Source organism: Tupaia chinensis, unplaced genomic scaffold (assembly GCF_000334495.1).
Source record: "Tupaia chinensis unplaced genomic scaffold, TupChi_1.0 Scaffold000294_5, whole genome shotgun sequence".
Classification (NCBI taxonomy): domain Eukaryota; kingdom Metazoa; phylum Chordata; class Mammalia; order Scandentia; family Tupaiidae; genus Tupaia; species Tupaia belangeri.
Genome location: NW_006159782.1, coordinates 2,960,194 through 2,982,943, shown reverse-complemented (window position 1 = coordinate 2,982,943; position 22,750 = coordinate 2,960,194). Strand labels below are relative to the sequence as shown.

General features: G+C 51.1%; 1 protein-coding gene and 1 long non-coding RNA gene across 6 annotated transcripts in view; one reads left to right on the top strand and one right to left on the bottom strand.

Annotated features, from left to right (window-relative positions):
* The window catches only part of GRAP2 (GRB2 related adaptor protein 2), an 86,313-nt gene extending 81,069 nt beyond the window's left edge, over positions 1-5,244 (top strand). For all 5 annotated transcript variants that reach the window (XM_006150757.3, XM_027772746.1, XM_027772747.1 and 2 more), the window contains 3 exons: positions 1,082-1,300; positions 2,436-2,558; positions 3,316-5,244. In XM_006150757.3, coding sequence (XP_006150819.1) covers positions 1,082-1,300; positions 2,436-2,558; positions 3,316-3,495 — 522 coding nt within the window. In that variant the 3' untranslated portion in view covers positions 3,496-5,244. The remainder of the gene's footprint in view (positions 1-1,081; positions 1,301-2,435; positions 2,559-3,315) is intronic.
* LOC114008165 (uncharacterized) overlaps positions 1-22,750 on the bottom strand; it is a 28,395-nt gene that overhangs the window by 1,661 nt on the left and 3,984 nt on the right. Inside the window, exons 2-3 of the long non-coding RNA XR_003549727.1 lie at positions 19,906-20,047; positions 1,534-1,621 (exon numbers count right to left, since the gene is read on the bottom strand). This is a non-coding gene — a long non-coding RNA (uncharacterized LOC114008165). The remainder of the gene's footprint in view (positions 1-1,533; positions 1,622-19,905; positions 20,048-22,750) is intronic.

The following is a 22,750-nucleotide window of genomic DNA, read 5'->3' as shown; positions in this document are numbered from 1 at the left end:
TGAGGCACATGCACTCACTGGAGAGAGGGAAGAGTGGAAAGTGAGAAAGCACTCTCCCTGGTGGGGAGGTAGGGAAATGGCCACTGTGCAGTCTCTTCCCCTCCATTCTCCTCTCAGGATTGTGGGCATGAGACACGTGTGCCTGGCATGTTTTCCACGCTACCAGGTCAGGACTTGAACCTTACAGTCAGCCTAGTGGAATCTAGTCACCTACCTCCATGTTACCAGCTGGCCCTCCTTGGCTGTTTTTTAAGGCTGAGAAGTTACAGTCAAAGGGGGGAAGGGCGTTCCCATGAAGTGCACACAGAAGTTCAGAAAAGAAAACAAAGGTTAGCCAAGACCTTGAACCAGGAAACGGACAGAGGTATTAACTGACTAGGATGTGTGTTCAGAGATAAGAGAGGTGATAAAATATTTCGTTAAACTATAAGAGATGAAATGAATTAGTATTTGTAAAGTGCTAGAACAGTATACAGGCCTAGCATATATTAAGCCCAGGGCCCTAGGGGATTGTTTGTTAAATGAGAATATCAACAAAATATTCTGATTCCTGGTTGTTAGAGCATTAAGTAGAAAGGCCTTGCTCCTTCCTAACATGCCCCGTGGCAGGCCCGGTTTCCATGGTGCGGCAAGAATGTAGCTGTTTGGGTCTCTGTCACCAGGCTATAAATGGCAGTCTGAAATCATGCAAAGTCAATAGCCGAGCTTATCTGGAGGGTAGGATGTCCCGCAGTGTGGCGACGTGATAAGGAGGGGTGGCATTGTGTCAGTAAAACGGAATATTTCAGCTTGATTACACAGAGAAAAACAAGCCCACAGAATGGACTAAATGCAAACATGTGGACAGTGTTGGTCTATCAGCAGGACCTGAACTCCTGAAGCTGGGAGAGTCTGAGGGTATAGAGGCCACTTTTGAGAAGGCGAAGGTCCACACATCAGTTCACATTAAGCTGCCCCCACACCACCAGCTGTCTCTCAGAGCTGTGCTGAGCAAAGTCTCGGAACAGCTGCTAGAGGGGTGGGGAGGAGCCAAAGATCCAGAGGAGGACGATTCACAGCATCTCTGTTGTCTCTCTCCCAGGGTCGCCGGGGCAACAGCCTGGACCGGAGGTCCCAGGGAGGCCCACAGCTCAGTGGGACTGTGGGGGAAGAAATCCGGCCCTTGATGAACCGGAAGCTGTCTGATCAACCCCCACCTCCTCCCTTGCAGTTCTACCAGCACCCGCAGCCCCCTGCACAGTACCCCCCCGCGCCACAGCCCTCCCAGCAGCGGTACACGCAGCAGCACCATTTTCACCAGGTACCTTGGGAGAATGAAGTGGAGCATATAAGCACATGGGCAGGAGGATCTGCCTTCACCCCAGGCTCAGGCCAGGGGAGGCACATCCCAGGCCTGGCCAGCCTCATCTGGCCTCACAGAGCTCATGAAGAAGATCCCGGGCCCCCAACACGGCAGAAACATGGAAACTGCTCATAGCAAAGTAGTCTCTGTGCACTAGACAGCCCCTACCTGGGACACATGCACACTCTTACCCTGAGCTTCAGTGACCGACTTCTTCATTTTCTTACCAGCACAATTCCAAATCTATTCATGCCCCGTACCCCGTCTGGCTGTTGAGATCTGAAAAAAAAAAAAAAAAAAAAAAGACCGGATTAATGCACACAATGGAGCCGTGGTTATTTATTTACTACCTCCAGCCTTGTTCCAGATGAGATTTCAGGCAGGCTTACCAAGATGGACAGTACAGCCAGATAACATCGGTCCTAAATTCCTCAGCGGGAAGCACAGTCCTTTGTGAACTTTGTGAACTGCCCGCATCCGTTTCCCCAGCCTAGAGTCCTGCTTCATGCCCCTAGGCCCCCTGAAACACATTGAGCAACTGGGCTCTACCTTAATTGCCCCCTTACCTCTTTGACGTTTTACATGCCGGTCCATCTGCCTGAAGTGTTCTTCTCTGGTCTGTCTTACTCCTAAGTTTGTATTCAATCATCACCTCCTCTATGAAGGCTTCCCTGATTTTCCCAGTCACACACACTTTTCTGTCTGCTTACTGAATGCTTTAGTGTAGATATTGGGTGGTTGGAAAAGTCATGAAGTATCTGTTTTTCTATGCAAAAACACATCATGACTTTTCTGATGACCCTTTAAACAGAAGTTCCATGAAGACAGGGGCTTGTCTTTCCAGTAGCTGTCCCTGGCATCTGTATGGTACAGAGACATGGTAGGTGCCTGGTATGTTTCTGCCTGGCTACATGGGACTGCCCACACCTTGCCTTCAGAGTCTGAGGTCCCATCCCCCTCCTTGCCCCTCTCTCCACCATCCAGCTCTTAATATCGCCACTGATAATTAAACACTGACTGACTCCAGCAAAGCCCTGGGGAGCCTGGGACAGACGCTCCAGGCAGTGGGGTGACAGGTCCCGTGTCGTTCTAGGACCGCAGAGGAGGCAGCCTCGACATAAACGACGGGCACTGTGGCATGGGCTTGGGCAGCGAGATGAATGCCGCCCTCATGCACCGGAGACACACGGACCCAGTGCAACTCCAGGCGGCAGGGGTATGTGCACGTCCCCTCTGGTTCCCGGGGAAGGGCACAGGGATGGAGCTCAGTGGAGGAGGCGGGAGAGGCAACCAGGGAAATGGCTGGTGCTGCAGGAGACGACACGGAGCACAAAGCTTACACCAGAGAGGTGGGGACTCGGTGCCTAACCGTGTGGGGGGACAGCTGGGGCCGAGCTGACCGGCCTAGCACCTTCCGGTCTCTTCCTCAGTCCGGCAGTGGCCTTGCCAATTCCGTGGCCCTGTAGTTCCAGTGGTGGGAGACGGCTGCCTTTACCATGGCCATCCCCAGGCTGACTCAGTCACACTAACAGGGCTGTCCGATTGGGCTATCACCATTCTGTTTGTTGCCTGAAGGAAATACAGATAGCACCTACCCTTGGGGCCTTGGAGAATAACCGTTCTATTGTAAAAGTCCTGAGTCTCAGCCAGGAGCGGTAGCATATGCCAGTAATCCCAGATACTCCAGAGGCTGAGGATTGTGAGTTCAAAGCCAGCCCAGGCGACATAGCAAGAGCCTTCTCAAAATAAATCAATATAAATACACATGAACCTCCTGAGTCTCAAGCATGACACGAGTGAGTTCTGGTAACTTCGTGTTCAGAGCTCTGCATCTCACGTCTGCTTTAAGCTGTGGGATCAGCCTTCAGGAAGGGTTGCTTCCAGAGCACTGGGACATGTGGGAGGAGCCAACAGGGCCTGCTGCATAAGGAGGGCCCAGACATTCCCTCAGTGGAAACTGTGCTTCCCCACAGCGAGTGCGGTGGGCCCGGGCACTGTACGACTTTGAGGCCCTGGAGGAGGACGAGCTGGGCTTCCGCAGTGGAGAGGTGGTCGAGGTCCTGGACAGCTCCAACCCGTCCTGGTGGACCGGTCGCCTGCACGACAAACTGGGCCTTTTCCCGGCCAACTACGTGGCACCCATGATCCGGTGAGCCCTCGGGGCTGAGGGCTGTGTCTGAAGCTGCCTGTAAGAAGAGAATGGCAAGAGAAGAAAGCTGGACTGCCTCTAGTGCACGCACGCGCACACACACGTCTGCACGTGGGTACGGGTGCCTGTGCACACGGCGTGCTCTCAGTGACTGACTGGCAACTGGGTTGGCTCGTTGTTGATATGGAAAGGGACTCAGGTGGAGAATGGTTCTTACTTTTTGACCCAGAAGACAGTGAGGGAACTGGGAAGTGGGTGGGGAGGACAGGAAAATGAAACAAAACTTCTTCCTGCCCTGAGTGCTCTCAGCTGCCTCCTTGTCTTGGGAATTTCCACGGAGAGTAGCTAAGCAGCGGCCATACCTTAGTGGACGTGTCCTCACACACCCACAAGCCCCATCCCCTGAGGGGGTGCCTTTCCTCCCCTTCTCTGAGGTGCGGGCACTGCGACGTTGAGAATTAAGGTGCAGCCAGTTTGAGGTGGGACAGGAGCAGCAGTGTGGGAAAGGGAAAAGCCCCTGCCTGGGAAGGCTGGCCTCCTGCCCACGCCCAGCCTTGCCAAGACTTGGACCTCCATCCAGTGAATACTCCTGGTGATCCTCTTCCCTGGGAGGACGGCAGAGGCTTCAACACAGAGAGCTCGAGATACCAGCTAGGCTGCAGAGCCGAGAGCTGGGCCATGAGGATTTCCACAGGCCCCTGTGGTTTACCCGGCTCTCACCTGTTTCCCCAGCTGCAAAGACAGCAGCAGCAAAGCCCTGGCTGAGACCACTGGCTCTGAGAGCCAGCACTTCCCAGTGACAGGATGTCTCTTCAAGCTGTGTTTCCCTCTTGAACCTCTGTGTCTTGAAAATACCTTGCCAGTGGCACAGAGAGGTGCCCATTTTACGAGAGCATTAACAACTAAGTGACCCTGAGTCTGGGCAGGAGCTGGCTTGGAGATGAGCTTCTGTCCGACTGTTGGGTCACTGCCAGCTTCCCACCTCCACTGCCACCATCCTCGTCATCACCTCAAACTAGAACGTGTGTCCCAGTGCTCACCCCAGGGTGTGATGCATTCAGCCTGGTGAGGGTGGGGTAGGAAGACCCTGGAGAGGAAGCTTAGTGTCCCGGTGGAGCCTGGGAGCAAATGTGTCTGCAAAGAGCATTTGAAAGAAGTATACATGCCTGTGCATGCACACACCCGTGTGTGCATGTGTGTGGATGTGCATGTGCACCTGTGTTGAGGTGTTTGCGTGCTTGCATGTGTGTGTGTGCTGAGACCAGAAAGAAAGGGTTGGCATGAAGGTGCTGGTGCGGGTGCAGGGAGGGGAGGGGCCTGCTTGTTTCTGTCCCTGCCCTCCCTGTCTAAGGAGGGATGGGGCACAGTAGTAACTGAAGATGATAAGGGAAGAAAGTTTCTTTTTAGAGATTTCTGCTATAGGGCAATGGCTGCAGACACTCCTTGCTCACTCCACTCTCCACTGCCTCTACCAGGCTCATTGCTCTTCCCTCCCGTGCACACCTCGGAGTCCCCTTTCTCCCTTTCTCTGAAGGGAACACGGGGATCTGAGAATCAGAGTCACAAGGGACAGAGCTTATGTTACTCCAGCAGTTACTCCTGAGTCAGAAACTTTCTTCCTGGGACGAGCAGATGTTGTAATGGTTGTGTTGCTGGATTCCCACAGGGTTGACAGTGGTTTGAGTCCCGGACCTGGCAGCTTCCTATTCATGCTGGGAGCATGTGTGTGCAGGCACAAAATCCCAAGAGGAGGAGAAGGGATTGCAGTGTGGCTATCTCCCCTGAGGGTTGATTTCTCGCTTTCTGTCTCTCTGGCGAGTACACACACCCTATAGCAAAAATCTCTCTAAAAAGAAAGAAACTTTCTTCCCTTATTGAGGTGAAGAAGCAGCACAACCAAAGGTAACAGGAGGCCCAGTGGGACCAGTGAGAAAGGGCTGGGGTGCTAAGTCGGCGGGCAGACAGCACAACACAGGGAGGACCAAGGCAGGTGGTATAGGCAGAATCAGAGTGAGAAGCTTCGCTGCTGCAGGAAGCAAGAACGAAGAAACCAGAAGAGTAAAAAGAATGAGGCGGGGCCAGCAGGTGGTATGGTGGCTAAGGTGCTGGACTCCTATGTGGTCAACCACAGTTTGACTCTTGGACCAGTGGATTGAAAATCACACCAGGTGCCTCCTGGACCAGTGGATTGAAAATCACACCAGGTGCGTGTGCATGCATGCCCAAAATCCTGAGAGGAGCACGAAGGAGAAGGGATTGTGGCATGGCCAGCCTCCCTAGGGGGTGATTTCTCACTTTCCCTCTCTCTGTCTCTCTTTGGCAAGCACACAAACCCTATAGCAAAAATCTAAAAAGGAAAAAGAACAAGTCAAAGTCCTCCTAGGCTATCCTGGTGCCAGGTGGCATGAACTGTCACACTAAATAAGAGCCAAAAGTAATGTTGGATTTACAGTATTCACAAACCACATGCTTTAGACAGCTCTCAGACTTAGCAATCTGTCTGATTGTGCGGGAGGCCCGGCCCCAGTTAGGACAGAGGTGAATGATTCGGGCTGGTCTAGGCTCTGCATCCTTCTCTTCTCAAGGAAACGGTAGTCACACCAGTGCCCTTGGAGTGTGGGCTGTGCCTGGCGCCAGTGCTGCACACCCTCAGGCCGGGTCGGCTGACTACACAGAACCCTCTGGAAGTGGGTGCTCTGTTCTACCCAAGGCCCTTGAGGGAGTGTGTGGGAGCATTTGTTTTTGAGGTGCTAGGACTGCCTCACCCCACTCGGCAGCAAAGTTCAAGTCAGAGAATCACCCAAACCACCCGGGAGAACATGAGCTCTCAGGGACCAAGCTGAGAAGACCAGGACCAAACTGTCCACCCTGGTGGGGAGGAGGAACTGTGTTCCCGGGCCCAGTGCTGCTGGGGAGCATATGTGGAGTTGATCTTCCTGCACCCCCGTTTCTGCCTGATGGCATTTCCACCAGGGGGTGTCCACCCTGCCCTCTCCCAGCCACACAGCAGCAGCCCACACTGACTCTAGGCGACGTGGGAGCAGGAAACTGCCAGAGGAAAACCAGTTCCTGTTGGACCAGTTGGGTTTTCCTAATGCTTGCTGAGGCTCGCTGCATTTCAGCTGTCCGCACCTGCCACTGCCCACCCACTTTTAGATGGCCTTAGGGTGACCTGCTGCTTTTTGAAATTTAAAGTAACTCCCAAATCACTGTGCTTTGTTAAAATGCACATTTTCATTCAGGCCAGGCCCACATTTTTTTGATTTTGTTTTTGCCATAGGGTGCTTATAGGAAGAACAGAGAAAGAGACAGTGAGAGGGGAAGTGAGAAATCACCTCTCCAGGGGATGGCCACACCATAGTCCCTTCTCCTTCATTCTTTTGGGATTATGGTCATGCGCGCGCACACACATTCTCGATGTGATTTTCAAGCTCCCAGATCGGGGACTGAAACGGTGACTGGCTACACGGGAGTCCAGCTCCTTACCCACCACGCCCACTACCTGCCACATTTCTAACAAGCTCCCAGGTGCTGTCGCTGGGTCCTCACTTGGCTTAGCAAGAGCAGAGAACTTGATAGTGTGCCAACCCACCACCAAAACCTAGTTGGACTCTTTTCTGGAAATTTTCAACCATTTTTTCTCTTTTGCTAACAAGTCAGTCACTTTGGCTTCAGGATAGATGCCATGCAGAGCCATCGTATGACATCATTCAGATCTGGCAGCCCAAGTGACTTATTATTTTAGCAGCTTTGTCTCTCCATCCGGGATCAAACACCTTTCGAGGGAGAGGCATTCTGCTAAAATGCAAACAGGAACGTCTTAATAGCAGTTGCTTTTAGCATGAGCAGAGGTTTCAGAAATTGCAATAGCTTCCGCAGGAAATGTTTAAACATAGCACTGGCTCCCTTTGAGTACGGCCCTGGGTGAGGCAGGGCCTACGTGACATCATTAAATCTCAGCTAAACCAAAGCAAAACACCCACTTTGGGAACAGATGGCTTGGCCAAAGTAGTTGCTGTCTGCCTCGTCTAAAGTCAGCACTTCAGCCTTTCTATACTAAGGCAGCAGTGTGAGAAAAACCTTGTTGTCTCCTCTTTTTGAAAATACTTCGCAATTCCTTTACTTTGCTCCAGTCCCATGGCCATCCCACCATCATCTCTTCTTTAGGCAACTGTATTTTTTTTTAATTTGCTATAGGGCACACGTGCTTACTAAAGAGTGAGAAAGCATGGGGGCGGCGTGGAGCTGGCCACACCACAGTCTCTTCTCCACTCTCCTCTTGGGATTTGGGGTATGCATGCACACTTGGCATGTTTCTCAAGCTACCAGGTCTGGGACTCGAACTGCTCAGTCAACCACGTGAGATCCAGCCACCTTAACCACTGTGCCACTAGCTGGCCCTGTGTAACTATATTACCTGCCCACTGCCTCCCTCTCCAGCCTCTTCTTGTGCCACTGCCCCCACCCCACTGACCTTTCATTCTCCAGATGAGCAAGGGTTTGGGGACAAATCCTTCGTCCCTGCTGGTCCCTCTGCCCAGAAGGTACATCCCTGCTCTTCACTTGCTAACTCTTGTTTATCTCCAGAGCTGACTTTAAATGTCACTTCCTCAAACAGTCCTTCCCTGACCCCTCATCTGAAGTAATCCTGGGCCAGACAGTGGCGTGGTGGTTAAGGCAGCTGAATCTCACATGGCTGATTGAGCGGCTCATGTCTGGATCCTACAGCACACGTGCTCAAAATCCCAAGAGGAGGATGAAGTAGAAGGCATTGAGGCCTGGCCATCCCTCCAGGGGATGCTTTCTCACTCTCCTTGTCTCTCTCTCTCTTTCCAGCGATGCCCCGCCCTATAGCAAATCTTTAAAAATGAATAAAGTAATTTTTCCTAGCAGACTATCTCGAGACTCCGCAGGCTTTTCCTGTGCACACAGAGAGGACACCAGACTGGGCGGCATGACTGAGACTGTGAGCCCCGGGGCAGGGACCATCTCTGTGTGGTAAACCTGGTAGGCCAGCTTCTCGCACTGTGTCCAGGGGCTCAGTAAATCTTTGACCGGTGAATAAACAAGTGAAGCCTGCCTCATCTTACCTATTCATTCATTCCATAACTCAAACGTTCTAGGCGTTACAGACGCACAGATGCAGACAAGGCCATGTCAACAGCACCCTTCCTCTCCGGTCTCTAACGAGCCCAGGCACCAGTGTGCCCTCGTCGCCTACTTGTGTTCTGGTTGTGTTCTGCCGTCCGGCTTGCCATTGCTGCCAAAGCCTTCCCTGAGACTGGGATCCACTATGCGTGACTCATCAGTCGGCGAAATGGCTCCATCCGTCAGGACCCCAGATTCAACCCACAGTCCCTTTAGTGAGGAGGCCGGGAAGGGGTGGGGCAGAGACTGGCCTGTGCCCAATCCTGGGAGGTGCTGCTCACCCAGAGTCCCTTATAGTCTTCCAGGGGACACTGACCCCTTTACCTCTGAGCAGTCTCCCCAGCAGACAGGACTGGGGAACCCCCTGCTTCTCTCTTGTCCCACTCTCATCTGTCACTGTTGCCCCTTTCTCCTTTGCTGAAAAATAAACAGCCTTTTGCCTCTTCATTTGCACGGTAGAGACCACACAGGGGCCACCACAAAGGGGCCCCCACACAGGGGCCTGTGGACTGCCCTCCACTGCACAATCTGGGCTCAGTTCTAATCCATTCATTTCTTTAACAGATATTTACAAAGCGCCTCCTAGGGTTGGACAGAGTCTGTCATCCGGTCCTTCCCATCCCTCCACTCCTCTCCCGTCTGTGCCAAGGCCAAATGCCTTATTTCCAACTTCACTCCCTAGTCTCCCAGAGACTGCAGCAAGTTGGGAACCAGCCTTCCTGTCTCCTCCTATCTGTCCCCTTCTAATCCAGCCTCCGCAGGCTGCCAGAGAGATCTTATTAATATGCAAAGCTGATGACATCAGGCTCCCATTCAAATCCTTCCGGGGCTTCCCACAGCTCTCAGGCTGGAGTTTAAAAGGCTTAGCTCCACTCTAAAGGCATTTTGTGATCTGGCTGCTGCCTGTTTGTTCAGCCGCATCTTCCACATCTCCGCTCCCAGACACCCTCTGCGTCAGTTCTCCTGAACTATTCATAGGCCCCGAACGCGTCACATTGTCTCAGACCTCTGAGCCTCTCACCTTCTGTTCCTTCTGCTGGATTGCCTCTCCCCCTTTTTGTGTCTGGACTGCTACTGTCAATAGTACTTTCAGCGATGTTGAAGAAGTCCTGTATCTGCTCTGCACAGTGTTGTAGCCACCAGCGCATGTGCCTACTGAATACTTGAGATGCAGCTAGTGACTGAGTGTCATAGTCACTTTGGCAACTGGCTACCTTATTGGCCATTGTGGGCCCAGACAACTGTTACTCATTTTGAAATCCTTGGCTCAGGGCTCAAGGGATCTGCTAGCAAAGCGTTGCAACATCCGGGCTGACATCAACGCCTTGCACCTTGCACGTGTGTTCCTGTAGCATCCTTGTCTGGCTCTATCCCAGTGCTCAGAACACTGTCAGTGGTTTGTTGGTCTTGTGCCCAGTAGAATGAACACTTTCGAGGGCAAAGGCAACTCGATACATTGTTGCTGCATGAGCAGTGGTATGCTGTTAAAGGTTTAACACCTGGCTCTCTGAGAGAAAGCCCTCATTTGTAGCACTTGCCAATTCTGTGGTGTAAACACTCCCACTGTGTGTGAAGAGAATGAGGAGACAAGCCACAGACTGGGAGAAAACACTTATAAAAGACATACCTGATAAAGGACTGTTATCCAAAATATACGAAGAACTCTCAAAATGCCACAATAAAGAAATGAACAACCTATTTTTTTAAATGGGGAAAATGGGGGCCAAGAGTGGCACAGCAATAACAGAACTGGACCCACATGGGAAAGGGCCTGGGTTCTTGTCCTGGTGCCTCCCTGAGCACGTATCTATGATCCAAGTCAGATGAGACTGGGGGTGCATTGTGGCATTAAAACCCTGTTGGGGGTCTCTGTTTCTCTTTCTCTCATGGAAATAAATAAACTTAAAAAAAAAAAGGACAAAATGGCCCAACTTGGTGGTGCAGTCATAGCATACAAGACTTCAGTGCTGGAGGCCACAGGGCCAGCCATGGTTAGAATGGGTTTGGATCTCCAACCCAGCTGTTCTGAAAGGTGCTGAGCACGCATGTGTGTGCCCAAGATCCTGACAAGCTGGAGGGCCAGGGGAAGGAAATCACAGCATGGCCAGGCCCTGTCAAGGGTGTCACCCCTATTGCTCATGCCTAGGTACAAACATATTTTCCATTATGAATAAAATAAACTTTAAAAAATAGGCAAAAGTGGGACCAGCAGGTGGTGTGGTAAAGGCGCTGGACTCCCGCATGGCTGACTATGGTTCAAGTTCTAGATGCTTTTTCATTCTCTCTCTCTCTCTCTCTCTCTCTCTCTCTCTCTCTCTGTGGTGAGCACATGTGCCCTATAGCAAATTAAATAATAATAATAAATAAAATTAAATAATTATTAAAAATAGGCAAAAAAATCTGAGCAGATACCTTACTGAAAAAGATAGATTGCAAATAATCATATGAAAAGATGCTCAACATCATATGTCATTAGAGAATTACAGATTAAAACAATGAGAGGGGGCCAGTAGGTTGTGTGGTGGTTAAGGTATTGAACTCCCACATGGCAAACCATGGTTCGAGTCCTAGATCCAGCAGCTTGAAAATCACACCAAGTGTGTGTGCATGCATGCCCAAATTCCCAAGAGGAGACTGGAGAAGGGGGTGTGGTCTGGCTGTCTCCCCTAGGAGGATGATGATTTCTCACTTTCCCCTTCTCAGTCTCTAGGGAGTACATGTGCCCTATGGCAAAAACCTAAAAATAAATAAATAAAACAATGAGAGATCACCTCACACCTATTAGAATGCCCAAGATCCAAAACACTGACGACATAAAATGCTGGTGAGAATGCGGAGCAACAGAAATGCTCATTCACTGCTGGTGGGAGTGCAAAATGGTGAGGCCACTTTGGAAAACAGTTCAGCATTTTTTTTTTTTTTACAAAACTAGAGTTACTCTTTACCATATGATTCAGCAATCCCACTCCTTGGCATTTACTAAAAAGAGTGGAAAACCATGTCCACACACACACCTCACATGAATGTAGAAAGTTTATAGAAGCTTTATCTTTATCTAGTAATTGCCACACTTTGGAAACAGCCAAGATGCCTTCAGTAGGCGAATGAATAAACTGACTACATCCACACAATGGAATATTCGACCCTACAACAAAATGAGCTATCCAGTCATGAAAAGACATGAAAGAACCTTAAATGCGTGTAACTAAATGAAATAAGCAAATCTGAAAAAGTTACATGTTGTGTGGTTCTAATTATACGACATTCTGTAAAAGGAAAAACTATGGAGACAGTAAAAAGGTCCAAGACTGCCAGGAGTTGGAGGGAGAGAGGTGAAGAGGAGGAACACGGGATTTTTAGGGCAGTGAGATGACGGTGCATGTTCCATGATGGTGGTTACCATCCAGACCTGGAGAATGTGCAACGCCAAGAGTGAGCCCTGATGTAAAGCAGGGACTGTGGGTGACCATCATGTGTCAACACAGGTTCACCACTCGGGAAACACAGGACGGTGCTGGGAGACGGGGGTGGTGAAGGAGGCTGTGCGTGTATGGAGATGGGGTATGTGGGGCTCTCTGTTCCTTCTGCTCCATTTTGCTATGAACTGAAGACTGCTCTAAAAGATAAGGTCTACTGGAAAAAGAACGAGTGCCATCACGACTGATGTCAAGCTACATTGTGACACCCCAAGGTTGGAGTGGAGAGTCAGGTGCTCTGCTGGCTCCATGAGCAGTCAGAAGCTGGCCCCAGCATACCACTACGAGAACGAATGAACAAATGAGTGAATGACACTGGGAGTGCTAGAGAAGCCTTCAGGCTCTTTAAGTCCCTTCAGACCTGCGGGAGGCTGGGCATGCAACTGCAGACCTGATTCTGGTTCCAACCCAGGAGATAAAGGATCCGGGAGTCATTTCTTTGACTTATTCAGGAACAGGGACATTTGTTTTCTTCGAGTCCTTTCTCTTTAATACCAAGACTTGTTCAGGCATCTACTAAGGGGCTGACTCAGACTAGAGGAGAGTGAGGCTGAGCAAGAAAATGGAAGACTGACCAAAGTACCTTAGACGACCAGGGCTTATGATCTCTCATAACAAGAAGTCCGGAGGCAGGCGGTTCTTCCCTCGCTTAATTCAGTGACTCAACAATGCCATCCTCTGAGCGTCCGTGGAGTCTCTTCTCAATGGCTGTTGCAGTTCTAGACATCACATGTAGATGTGAGGACATCCAATAAAGAAGAGGTACATCCCCTCCAGCAAGGAGCTGGGGATATGAACTGTGGCTGCCATGTGGGGTCCAGCTTCTCTTGAGCCAGGCGTTACCACTGGGCCATGGAGCTTGTTCCCCATTCGATTTTAACAAATAAGAAAAACCTTTCCCAGAAGCACTCCAGGCTCTGGAGGTCAGTGAGAGTCCCTCTGATCCCACTAGCAAGATTACATCACATGCCATTCCTAAACCAACCATTTCCATGAGAATCACACCACCAAGACTGGTGTATGCCAACTGCCAGAACTTGGGAACCAAGGCAGGGATCTGCCCACAAGAAGACGATGGGGTGAGGGTGGGGGTTGGGCATGGCAGTCAAGCCCCATAGCCAGGCCATTCCATAAACTTTTTTTTTTTTGAGAAAATTAAGAAACCAGAAGGCAGAGTGAGGGAGCCCAGTTCCCAACTTCTCACCCTCCTAAGTTAGAATGCCTTACACGGACACACACACATCTCTCCATCAGCTTTTCTCTATGGGATCTGATGGAATCCAGGCTAAGCCAGCGAGTCAGTGGAGATAGGGTCCGTGTATTTAAAAAAAGCAGCGCTGTATGTGGTGTAGCCCTATGGCTGCTGTGGGGACGAAAGCTTCAGCCAGAGGCCATGCAGCAACTCACTGATCCTGGCATGAAACTCCCCCTCCCACCCCTGCACGAACGCTCTCTGCAGGGTCATCTGTGGCCGTGCTGTGACGTAGGCAATCCCATTTCTACACTAAATCCCCCAGGGGGCAGCGCGTGGTGTCTCACTCTCCTAGCTTTGTCCTGGTTATGGGAGTTGCTAGGTAACTGCTTCCCACGCCAGAGGAGGCTCCGTTACCATGGCAAGTCCAGATGAGGCAGAGGGTGCAAAGGAACAGGAGCACTGGCCAGGGGTCAGCAGCCTGGACTCTGTCTTCACTCCCTCCTGAGACACTGGACATTTGGGATGTCTCTTGACCCCTCTAGGCCTCAGTTTCTTTGTCAGTAAAATGAAAGTGGGGCCAATCTTCTCTTGTTCTGAACCACCGATGCACGCTGTGGCAGACACTAAGCAAACACGAAGCCTCAGACCCCTCAGGCGGGGAGTGACTCAGATAGTGCAGGGAATTACTGGATTATGTTTATTTGTCTTAAAAAAATAAAGGGCCAGCTCCATGGCCTGCTGGTTAAGGCAGTCGATCCCATATGGCTGACCACGCAGTTTGAATCCTGGCTCTAGAGTGACTCAGAAAACACACTAGTTCACCAGGGGTGTGTGTGTGTGTGTGTGTGTGCACGCACACACGCATACCCAAATCCACGATGTGGAGAAACAGAGGAAAAGGGTTTGCTGCATAGCCATGCCCCAGTGGAGGGTGCTTTCTCCCTCTCCCCCTCTCTCTGGTGAGCACACACGTCATCTAGCAAAATTTTGAAAAGAAGGAAGAGAGGGAGGGAGGAAGTAAGGAAGGGAGGGAGGAAAGAAGAAACTAAGAAGATTGTGTTTCCATTAGGACAAATCAGTTATGGAGATTCTCCCTCCTGTTGGCAGAAATTTAGCTGCTGGAATTTATATTCTCATTCCCTGAGTCCTTTTTGAAACCAAACGTGTTATGAGATAAATCATAGCCATGGCCCCTAAAACACCCAGCTTGCTAATGCGTGCTGTCCTGTCAGGTGGGCCTACCAGTTCCTGGGCTCTGCTGGGCTCACTGGGCTCCTCTGGTGTGAGCCTTTCGGGCCTCCTACTTGACTCTCCTTTCATTTTTTTTTTTTTTTTTTTTTTTTTTTTTTTAGGGGCCTCGGCCCCCCCCAAAAAACAAAGAGACAGAGAGACAGAAAGTGAGAAGTCACCCCCAGGGGGAATGGCCACGCTGCAATCCCTTCTCCATTCTCCTCTCGGGATCTTGGGCACGCACATACTCGCACCCGATGTGAGTCCAAGCCACTGGGTCCGGGACTCGAACCGCTGTCGGCTACATGGGAGTTCAGCGACATAGTCATTATGCTAACTGCTGGTCCCAACTCTGCTTTCATTCTGAGACCCACCCCTTCATTCCTGCAGTGAGATCCCTTCCCAAGCCCAGATGTTGGGGTGTCTGCGGTAGCCAGACATTCCTTCCTCTGCCTTTTTCATGCCCATCTCCTCCAGAATCCGGATGAAGTTTCCTGATACTGGCTCTCATCTTGCCAGTTGTCCACCTTAACCACCATACTGGAGGGTGACTGGTGGAGGAGGCTGGCCAAAGGCATCAGATCAAAAAAGATTGTCCACCCTTTCTCGACATACACATCCCCCAAGGGTAGGGCTAAAGGTAAAGGAGGTCAGACCTTGTCCATGGAGCAGGAGAACCACTGGGTGGTTTTGGGTAAGTGGCCCAACGGTATCCATCTCACAGCTGCCAGCTATGTGCTAGGGCATTCTAGAACCTTCCGGGCCTGTAGAGAAACTCATCTTTGAGCTGTGCACCTGGTCCATCCCTCCTTTGTAATTGTCCCCTATTCTCTCCTCCAGACCATGTGGACAAGTAGAAAAGACAAGAGCTCTGAGTCAAACAGACCAGGGCCCAGTCCAGGCCCTGCCACTAACCCTGAGAGCCTGGACATGTTACTCAACCTCTCTGGACTCATTCAGAAAACTGAGATGACATGAACTGCAAATGGAATAATAGGAACTCCTTGTGAGGGCCTCACGAGTGGTGGGGACATGGTAATGGTTTTCTTCATTCTTTTATTTCGATGGTCCAGGCCAACGGGGCATGGAAGAGAAGAACCTGGTCCCCCTCTGAGGCTTCTGCTGCTTCGAATCCTCCCAGTCCCCTCAGTGAGTCTCACCTTCCCTGGCCAGTCCCCACCCCTTCCCTGGCTCCCTGCCCGGTCACATGACTACCTTCCACTTCGGCAGAAACCATCTTCTTCGCCTCACTTGCCCCAGCTAGAGCATGTTGCTGCAGAGGCCTTTGCTCTCCTGGAACCTGCCAGGCCTGTGTTCAGCCCTTTTCAGGGTAACCTCGGCACCTATCAAACTGATAAATGGCTGATGCAGTGAGTCAGCTGTGGGGAAGCTCCCCACCCTCTTCCCGGCAATGCCTACACAGTAGCGGAACCCAGCGAGGGCCTTGGCCAAGTAAAGAAGAGTTCTTGAAGGGAGAAAGCCAGGCCCGGCAAGGATGTTAGAAGCATCTCAGGGGGACCAGCAGGTGGCGTGGTGGTTAAAGTGCTGGACACTCTCACATGGCTGACCACAGTTGAAGTGCTGGACCTGGTGGCTTGCTTGCTCTCTTGCTCTGTGTGTGTGTGTGTGTGTGTGTGTGTGTGTGTGTCTGTCTGTCTGATCAAATTAAAATAAATGAATGAATGAATGAATAAAATAAAATTTAAATAACTATTAAAAAAAAGGGCATCTCAGGGCCACCTACAGGATAACAGCCACCTCAGGCTACTTCCTCTGGTGGCTCACCCTGCTTTGAAAAGGACCCCTCCCAAGTCAGGCACATCTTTGCTAGAAAACCTTTTCCCCACCACCCATAACTTGGGGTTCAAGCCCCCTCTGGAGATGGAGGGGCTGGTGGGCAGGACATCTGGGCCTTGCCCTGCACCATCTTCCTTCGGTGCCTATGCTCATGCAGGCTCTCCACCCGAGGGCCTCGCCCTGTCTCCTGACCTCCCTCCACATGTCAGGCCAGGGAAAGTGCCCCCTCCTTCGTGAAGTCATCCTGAGTTCACCCCAGCCTAGAGCAGCCCTCCTCCCTGAACCTCTCCTCACTGCATCCTGCCATCTTACCTATAGGATGTGACTGACAGGGCTGGCCTGCCCTCTCTCCCTGTCATTCCCCATCTCTAAAACACACACGCGTGCACACACACACACGTATATATTGATGCACATATTCACATGCATATAAATGCACTTACACACACCATGACTCAAACTTAAGTTGGTTTAGTCTGCATTTGCCTTGAGCATTTCTTCACTCACTCACCCACTCATTCATTCATCCTTTAATATCCCCTCATACCAGGTCTGTGTTAGAGCTGGGGCACAATTTTCCTGCTGCTTCATCATCAGCTACTGCCTAGCATACCTTCCCAACTCCCTTCCAAGTCTGGAAGCCCTTTAAAAGACTGATTCGAGGGGCTGGCAGGTGGCATGGTGATTAAGGCACTGGACTCCCACATGGTCAACCACAGTTCGAGTCCCAGACTTGGCAGCTTTCTCTCTCTCTCTCTGGTCAAATTGAAAAATAATAATAATAATAATAAAAAGACTGACTCGAGGGCCAGCAGGTAGCCTGGTGGTTGGGGCACTGGATTGCCACATAGCAGACCATGGGTTGAGTCTTGGACCCAGTAGCTTGACAAATAAATAGATAAATACATTTTTTAAATGTTTCTTAAAAATGCAAGTATGTAAGTAAAGGACTGACTCGAGGGCCACCTCCTTGGAGAGCCTTCCCAGCTTCTCAGCACCCAAGTACATCTTCCTTCTCTGAGCCTGTGAGAGCTGACCGAGAGCAGGCCTTCTGTGGCGGGCGTGCTCTAGGTCTGCCTGCTCTAGGGTATACCCACTAGCCTCGTGAGACTACAGAGCACTTCACGTGTGGCTAGTGCGACTGGGGAACTGCATTTTTCTCTTTTTACACTTTTCACTTTAATTACTTTTAACAGAAATGGTCACGTGTGCCTCATAGCAAGCACAGGAAGGGGCAGGCCATTGTGTAACCTATCCGGTCCTTTGGTACCATGGGCCTGGTGGCAAGCAAACCTGGCTGAGTGGCCCCAGTGAGGCTGCTAAACCTCTCTGAGCCTCAGCCTTACTGGGTATGTCATGAGCGGGTTGTAATGTCTAATGAAGTGATCGAACATAACATACCAGAAAAGTCCCCAGCATAGCGCCTGGTGTCTAGGGATCGCTCAGTAAATGTGTGGAATCTGAATTTTTCTCTCTAGAAATGAAATAAGTGCTTTTAGGTGGTGATTCCTAACATGCTGTTAACCTCAAGTCAATGTGTTTTAAGGTTGTAGAACATACTCGGTTGGGCTGAAATAACGTGGACCGCCTGCCTGTCCCCCTGCAGCTTTGGGGAGGAGGAAACAGACCGCAGGGGAGGCAGAACGGCTTTCAAAAGAAATCCCTTTGTTTTCTGAGTTCCTCTGAGCAGGGAGCGGGCCCACGTTTTTTCTCAGATCCCCTACAACCCAGCGCTCCATGTATGTTTGCTAATAAAATGATCACTTTCACTGAGAATAATACTCACAATCCGATCTAATAACTATTCCATGAGTACCTGCTGGTTAGGCACTGGCTGGGAGGTGACACAGAGCCAAACACACTCAGCTCCTGACCCTGGAAATTTAATCTATCGGTAGTGGCAACCTGTGTGCTAAAGACGGCTGCTCTTTGACTCTGGGCTGATGCCCCTGGGGGGGCCGTTCTGCTCAAGCAGGCAAACTGCATCAGCAGGGCAGTGAGAGCTGAGAGGGCCCACACCCTGACCTGGACTCGGCTTTCTCTTGGCCCATCCACTTCATCGGCAGGAATCCTCTCTCTGTACTAAACCAGCACAAATAATCCGAGCACGAGACATTCAAGGCTGCCGGGGGCAGGGCTCCGGCTAATCCCTCCAGTGACCAGTTCTTGCTCTGGGTGGCTGTGCCACTCCCACCCCCAGCGCCACCACCACCACCACCGCTCTGACAAATGACTGCAGGGCCCCAGGGGCAGGGCTAGGAGACCGGTCTCCAGGAGACGTCTCCCGAGACATCCACACACTGGGGGCTCGTCCCCAGCAGGCTTGAGTTGAATGCTGCCCTCATTTCCCTTCCTGACCTGGTCTCCCACCTCCATCAGCTGGAGAAAGGACCTCCTTAGTCCATGCCTCCCAGGAGGGCATGGATATTGAAATCCTTTTCCGTCTTTTAAGACAATCAAAAATGTCCACTCTGGGGACCAGCAGTTAGTGTAATGGCTATGTCACTGGACTCCCACGTAGTCGACCGCGGTTCGTGTCCCGGACCCGGTGGCTTAAACTCACGCTGGGCGCGTGTGCGTGCGTGCCCAAGATCCCAAGAGGAGAATGGAGGAGAAGGGATTGCGGTGTGGCCATCCCCCCTGGGGGGTGATTTCTCGCTTTCTGTCTCTCTGTCTGTCTGGCGAACGCACGCACCCTATAGCAAAAACCTCTCCAAAAAAAAAAAAAATGTCCACTCTGTAGTGAGCCCCAACACACACATTCTCTCTCTCCCTCGCTCTCTCTCACACACACACTCACACCGTACAATGGATGGTTGAAAGGCCTCCCGTTCCACGGAGTTGCCTTTGCACTCTTGGTCTTATTTTTGTTATTTTATCTACGACAAGTGAAGAGAGAAAATTCTCCCTGGTGTGAAGAAGGAATTCCTGGTCAGTTTAGTTAGAGGTGGTGGAAAGGGGGGCCGGGATGAACGCCCAGAGCTTAGGTATGAGGCCCAGAACCCTGTGACGAACAGAACGGTCTGTCTGGAGAAACTGACAGCTGCTGGGGGAGACAGAGCTTGTGTACTAAGATGGGGCCGAGCATGAAGGAGGGGCCCTGAACTCCAACCTGGAGGCCCAGGAAAGACTCTGTGGAGGAAGTGACCACGAGGCTATTGTCTGAAGGACTGGGAGAACTGCAGGAGGACTAGAGAGAAAGCACTTCTGCAGGAGGAGCTCCCTGAGCAAGGACACACGTCGAGGCAGAGGAGAGACAGAGGCCGGGAGCATCTCGGGTGCAGATCATCTGGGCTTTCACCTCAGATAAGGGGAGCCTTGGTGGAGCTCTCTGCAGGGACGTGACATAATCATATTTGCCTTTTAGAAAGACCTGAGGGGAGAAGACTCAAGTAAGGGAGACAGGAGGCTCTTCAGCAATGTAGCGTGGAGACGGTGAAGCGGCCAGGAGTGGTGGAGTAGCAGCAGCGGGGAGAGAAAACGGCGACTGGAGACACTGAGGAAGTGCTTCTTGCCCAATGGCCTCAAGGGAAGAGAGGAGAGAGGAAAATGAGACGATGTTTCTTACTCAGACAGGATGGCAGATGACAGTGTCATTCCAGATGTGGGAAGTCCAGGAGAAGGAGGCAGGGCAGAGGAGGGAGGACAAGGGGGTCCATGCGGGACTGCAGACCATCCGAGCAGAGACGTCCAGCAGGCAGCTCGGTGTTCTAGAGTTGAGAAAGAAGCGTGAGTGTCATCCCTGCACCAGGAGGTGAGACTGCCATAAACGGGTGACAGCTAGGGGACAAGAAGGCCCAGGACAAGTCCTGGAAGCACCAACATCTGAGGGCTAGACGAGGGTGATGAGAAACCCTAGTGGACCGTGTCAGGGAAAGCAGGGCCATCACAAGGCCATTAGAGGAGAGGGAGCCAGTGTGCCTCCAAGGCTGTAGGTACAGCAGTTCCAGGTCCGGAAGGTCCATGGGACAGGAACTTGCCTAGCACATAATTAGTGCCCAAGAAATCATCACCGGATGAGGTGAAAGCCTCAGGTCAGTCACAAGCTGGCAGGTGAGAGGCCTCAGTGCATTTGTTTCCTGGGTGGTAAACCGGGCCAGAGGGGAAGGCTGCTCGACTGGTTTGGTCCTGGGATCTCTGCCTCTCCTCCCGGAGGTGGAGGTGCTGCTGGAGCCTCTTCCCCTTATTCACTCACCTTCTGGGAACTGGCAGTATGAATCTCACAGAAGCGCCAGAGAGCCCCCCAAGTTTTATAACAGGCGCTCGTGGCACAAATTGCTGCAGAGGAAAAAGTCACCCCTGGGAAACTCATCTAAGAACATATCATGAGGTGGCCTATTTTAGGCCTGAAATTACACAGGAAGGCCTGGCAGAGGAGACGTGCACAGGGCTGAGCACAGCGACAATTAGTGCTAAATATCAGGTGTCACATCTTTTCCGAACACACAGCCTTCGGTGTGTGGCTGCAGAGACAGGCAGGAGGCAGGTGAATTAGAGCCAAGTACCGGGGGAGAGGCAGACACCCAAGGAGGGGAGGAGCAGGGAGAGGAAACGCTGGAGGGGGCAGTTTCTCGGGGAGGTGGCAGTCACCTTGGGCAAGGTGCCTCTCAAGGTAGAACTGGGACATGATCCTGCCCGACCTAGTTCAGGGAAACTCCAGATCCTGGACAGGAGGAACCAGCAGAGGAACGGGGCTTTCCTGGGGTATAGCCACCTCGTACAGTGTCCCTAGGCCAGGTGCGACTTAGTTTCGTCTGTAGGGCCTCACCTAAAAGAAATCTGTTTCCCGCTAGTAAGGCTTTCGTTTGTTTAGAATTCTTCCATAGGGTGAGTGCACTAGGCATGAGTTTTTCAAGCCATCAGGTCCAGGACTCAAACCACTAAGTTAGCCATGTGAGATCCAGTGCCTTAACCACCATGCCACCTGTTGGCCCTGTAAAGCTTTTTTTTTTTTTTTAAATAGATTTTTGTTATAGGATGCATGTGCTCGCTGGAGAAATGAAGAGACAGAAAACAAGAAATCACCCCCCGGGGGGATGGCCACACCACAATCCCTTCTTCTCCATTTTCCTCTTGGGATTCTGGAAACGCACGCACACAGGCCTGGTCTGAATTTCAAGCCACTGGGTTTGAGACTCACACTGTGGCTGGCCATGTGGGAGTCCAGCTCCTTAACCACCACGCCACCTGCAGGCCCCATAAAGCTTTTTTAAAATCACAATAATTACACACAGTTTAGCTGTGTGGTACGATAGAAGGTCTGTGGCTCAGCAAATGGACTGCACCCACATTCCCATTGCCAGCTGATAACTTTGAGCCAGACACCTTGCCTCCTGGAGCCTCAGTTTATTTATTTGTAACACCTCACAATACTTCATTTCAGTCTAACAGCTGGGGAGGGGGAGAATAGGTCAAATTAGATCATTGTACGTTGAGAGGCCTCTATAGCAAGTCACCCCACCTTATAAAGCTTGCTGGGAATTTGACTCCCAGCTCAACTAAGGGAACCACCGGGGCAGCTAGCCCTTCTGTCTGGTTCCTCTTGTTAATTCTCAGTGACAGACATGTTATCTAGAACACATTAACATGGTATGTAAAAGGGAACGTTGCAGAAGACAGTTTCCCATCCATTAGATCTAGGAAAAATCTTTTCCAATGTGCACTGTTATTAAGAGTCTACTCTGCTTCAGGGACCAGCAGTTAGTGCAATGGCTATGTTGTTGGACTCCCACGTAGTCAACCGCGGTTCGCGTCCCGGACCTGGTGGCTTAAAACTCACGCCGGGCGCATGTGCGTGCGTGCCCAAGATCCCGAGAGGAGAATGGAGGAGAAGGGACTGCGGTGTGGCCATCCCCCCTCGGGGGTGATTTCTCACTTTCTGTCTCTCTGTCTCTCTCTGTCTGGCGAACGCACGTGCCCTAGAGCGAAAACCTCTCAAAAAAAAGTCTGCTCTGCTTCCAACCTGTCCAACCCTAACTGTGTCATGGCGTGAGTGTGCTGGTTGAGAGTGAAATCACATCTTAGTCATCACATTTCAATGCTAGCTCCCGGTGGGCAAGGGCTTGGTATGGTTTTCTCAGAGCTGCGTCCTTCACACCTAGAACAGGCCTTGGCTTCACAAGGCTCCACGAGGACTGGTAAATGAACAAATGCTTTCTAACCCTTAGCACAATACTAGGCAGTCACAACTGTGTGTTGAATGAATACTTGATGTTTTTAATTAAATTTATTTTATTAATGATAGTGCATGCACACACACAAAAGAGAGAACATTTTCTCTTTCTAATGTCCTTTTCTAACATTCTCAAATGAGGCAGTATAGCAAGGTGGGCAGATAGATAAGTTCTGACATCAGAAGGCCGGGTTTGAATTCTGGGTCTCTATTTACAAGCTGGGTAAACTAGTGTAAGCTG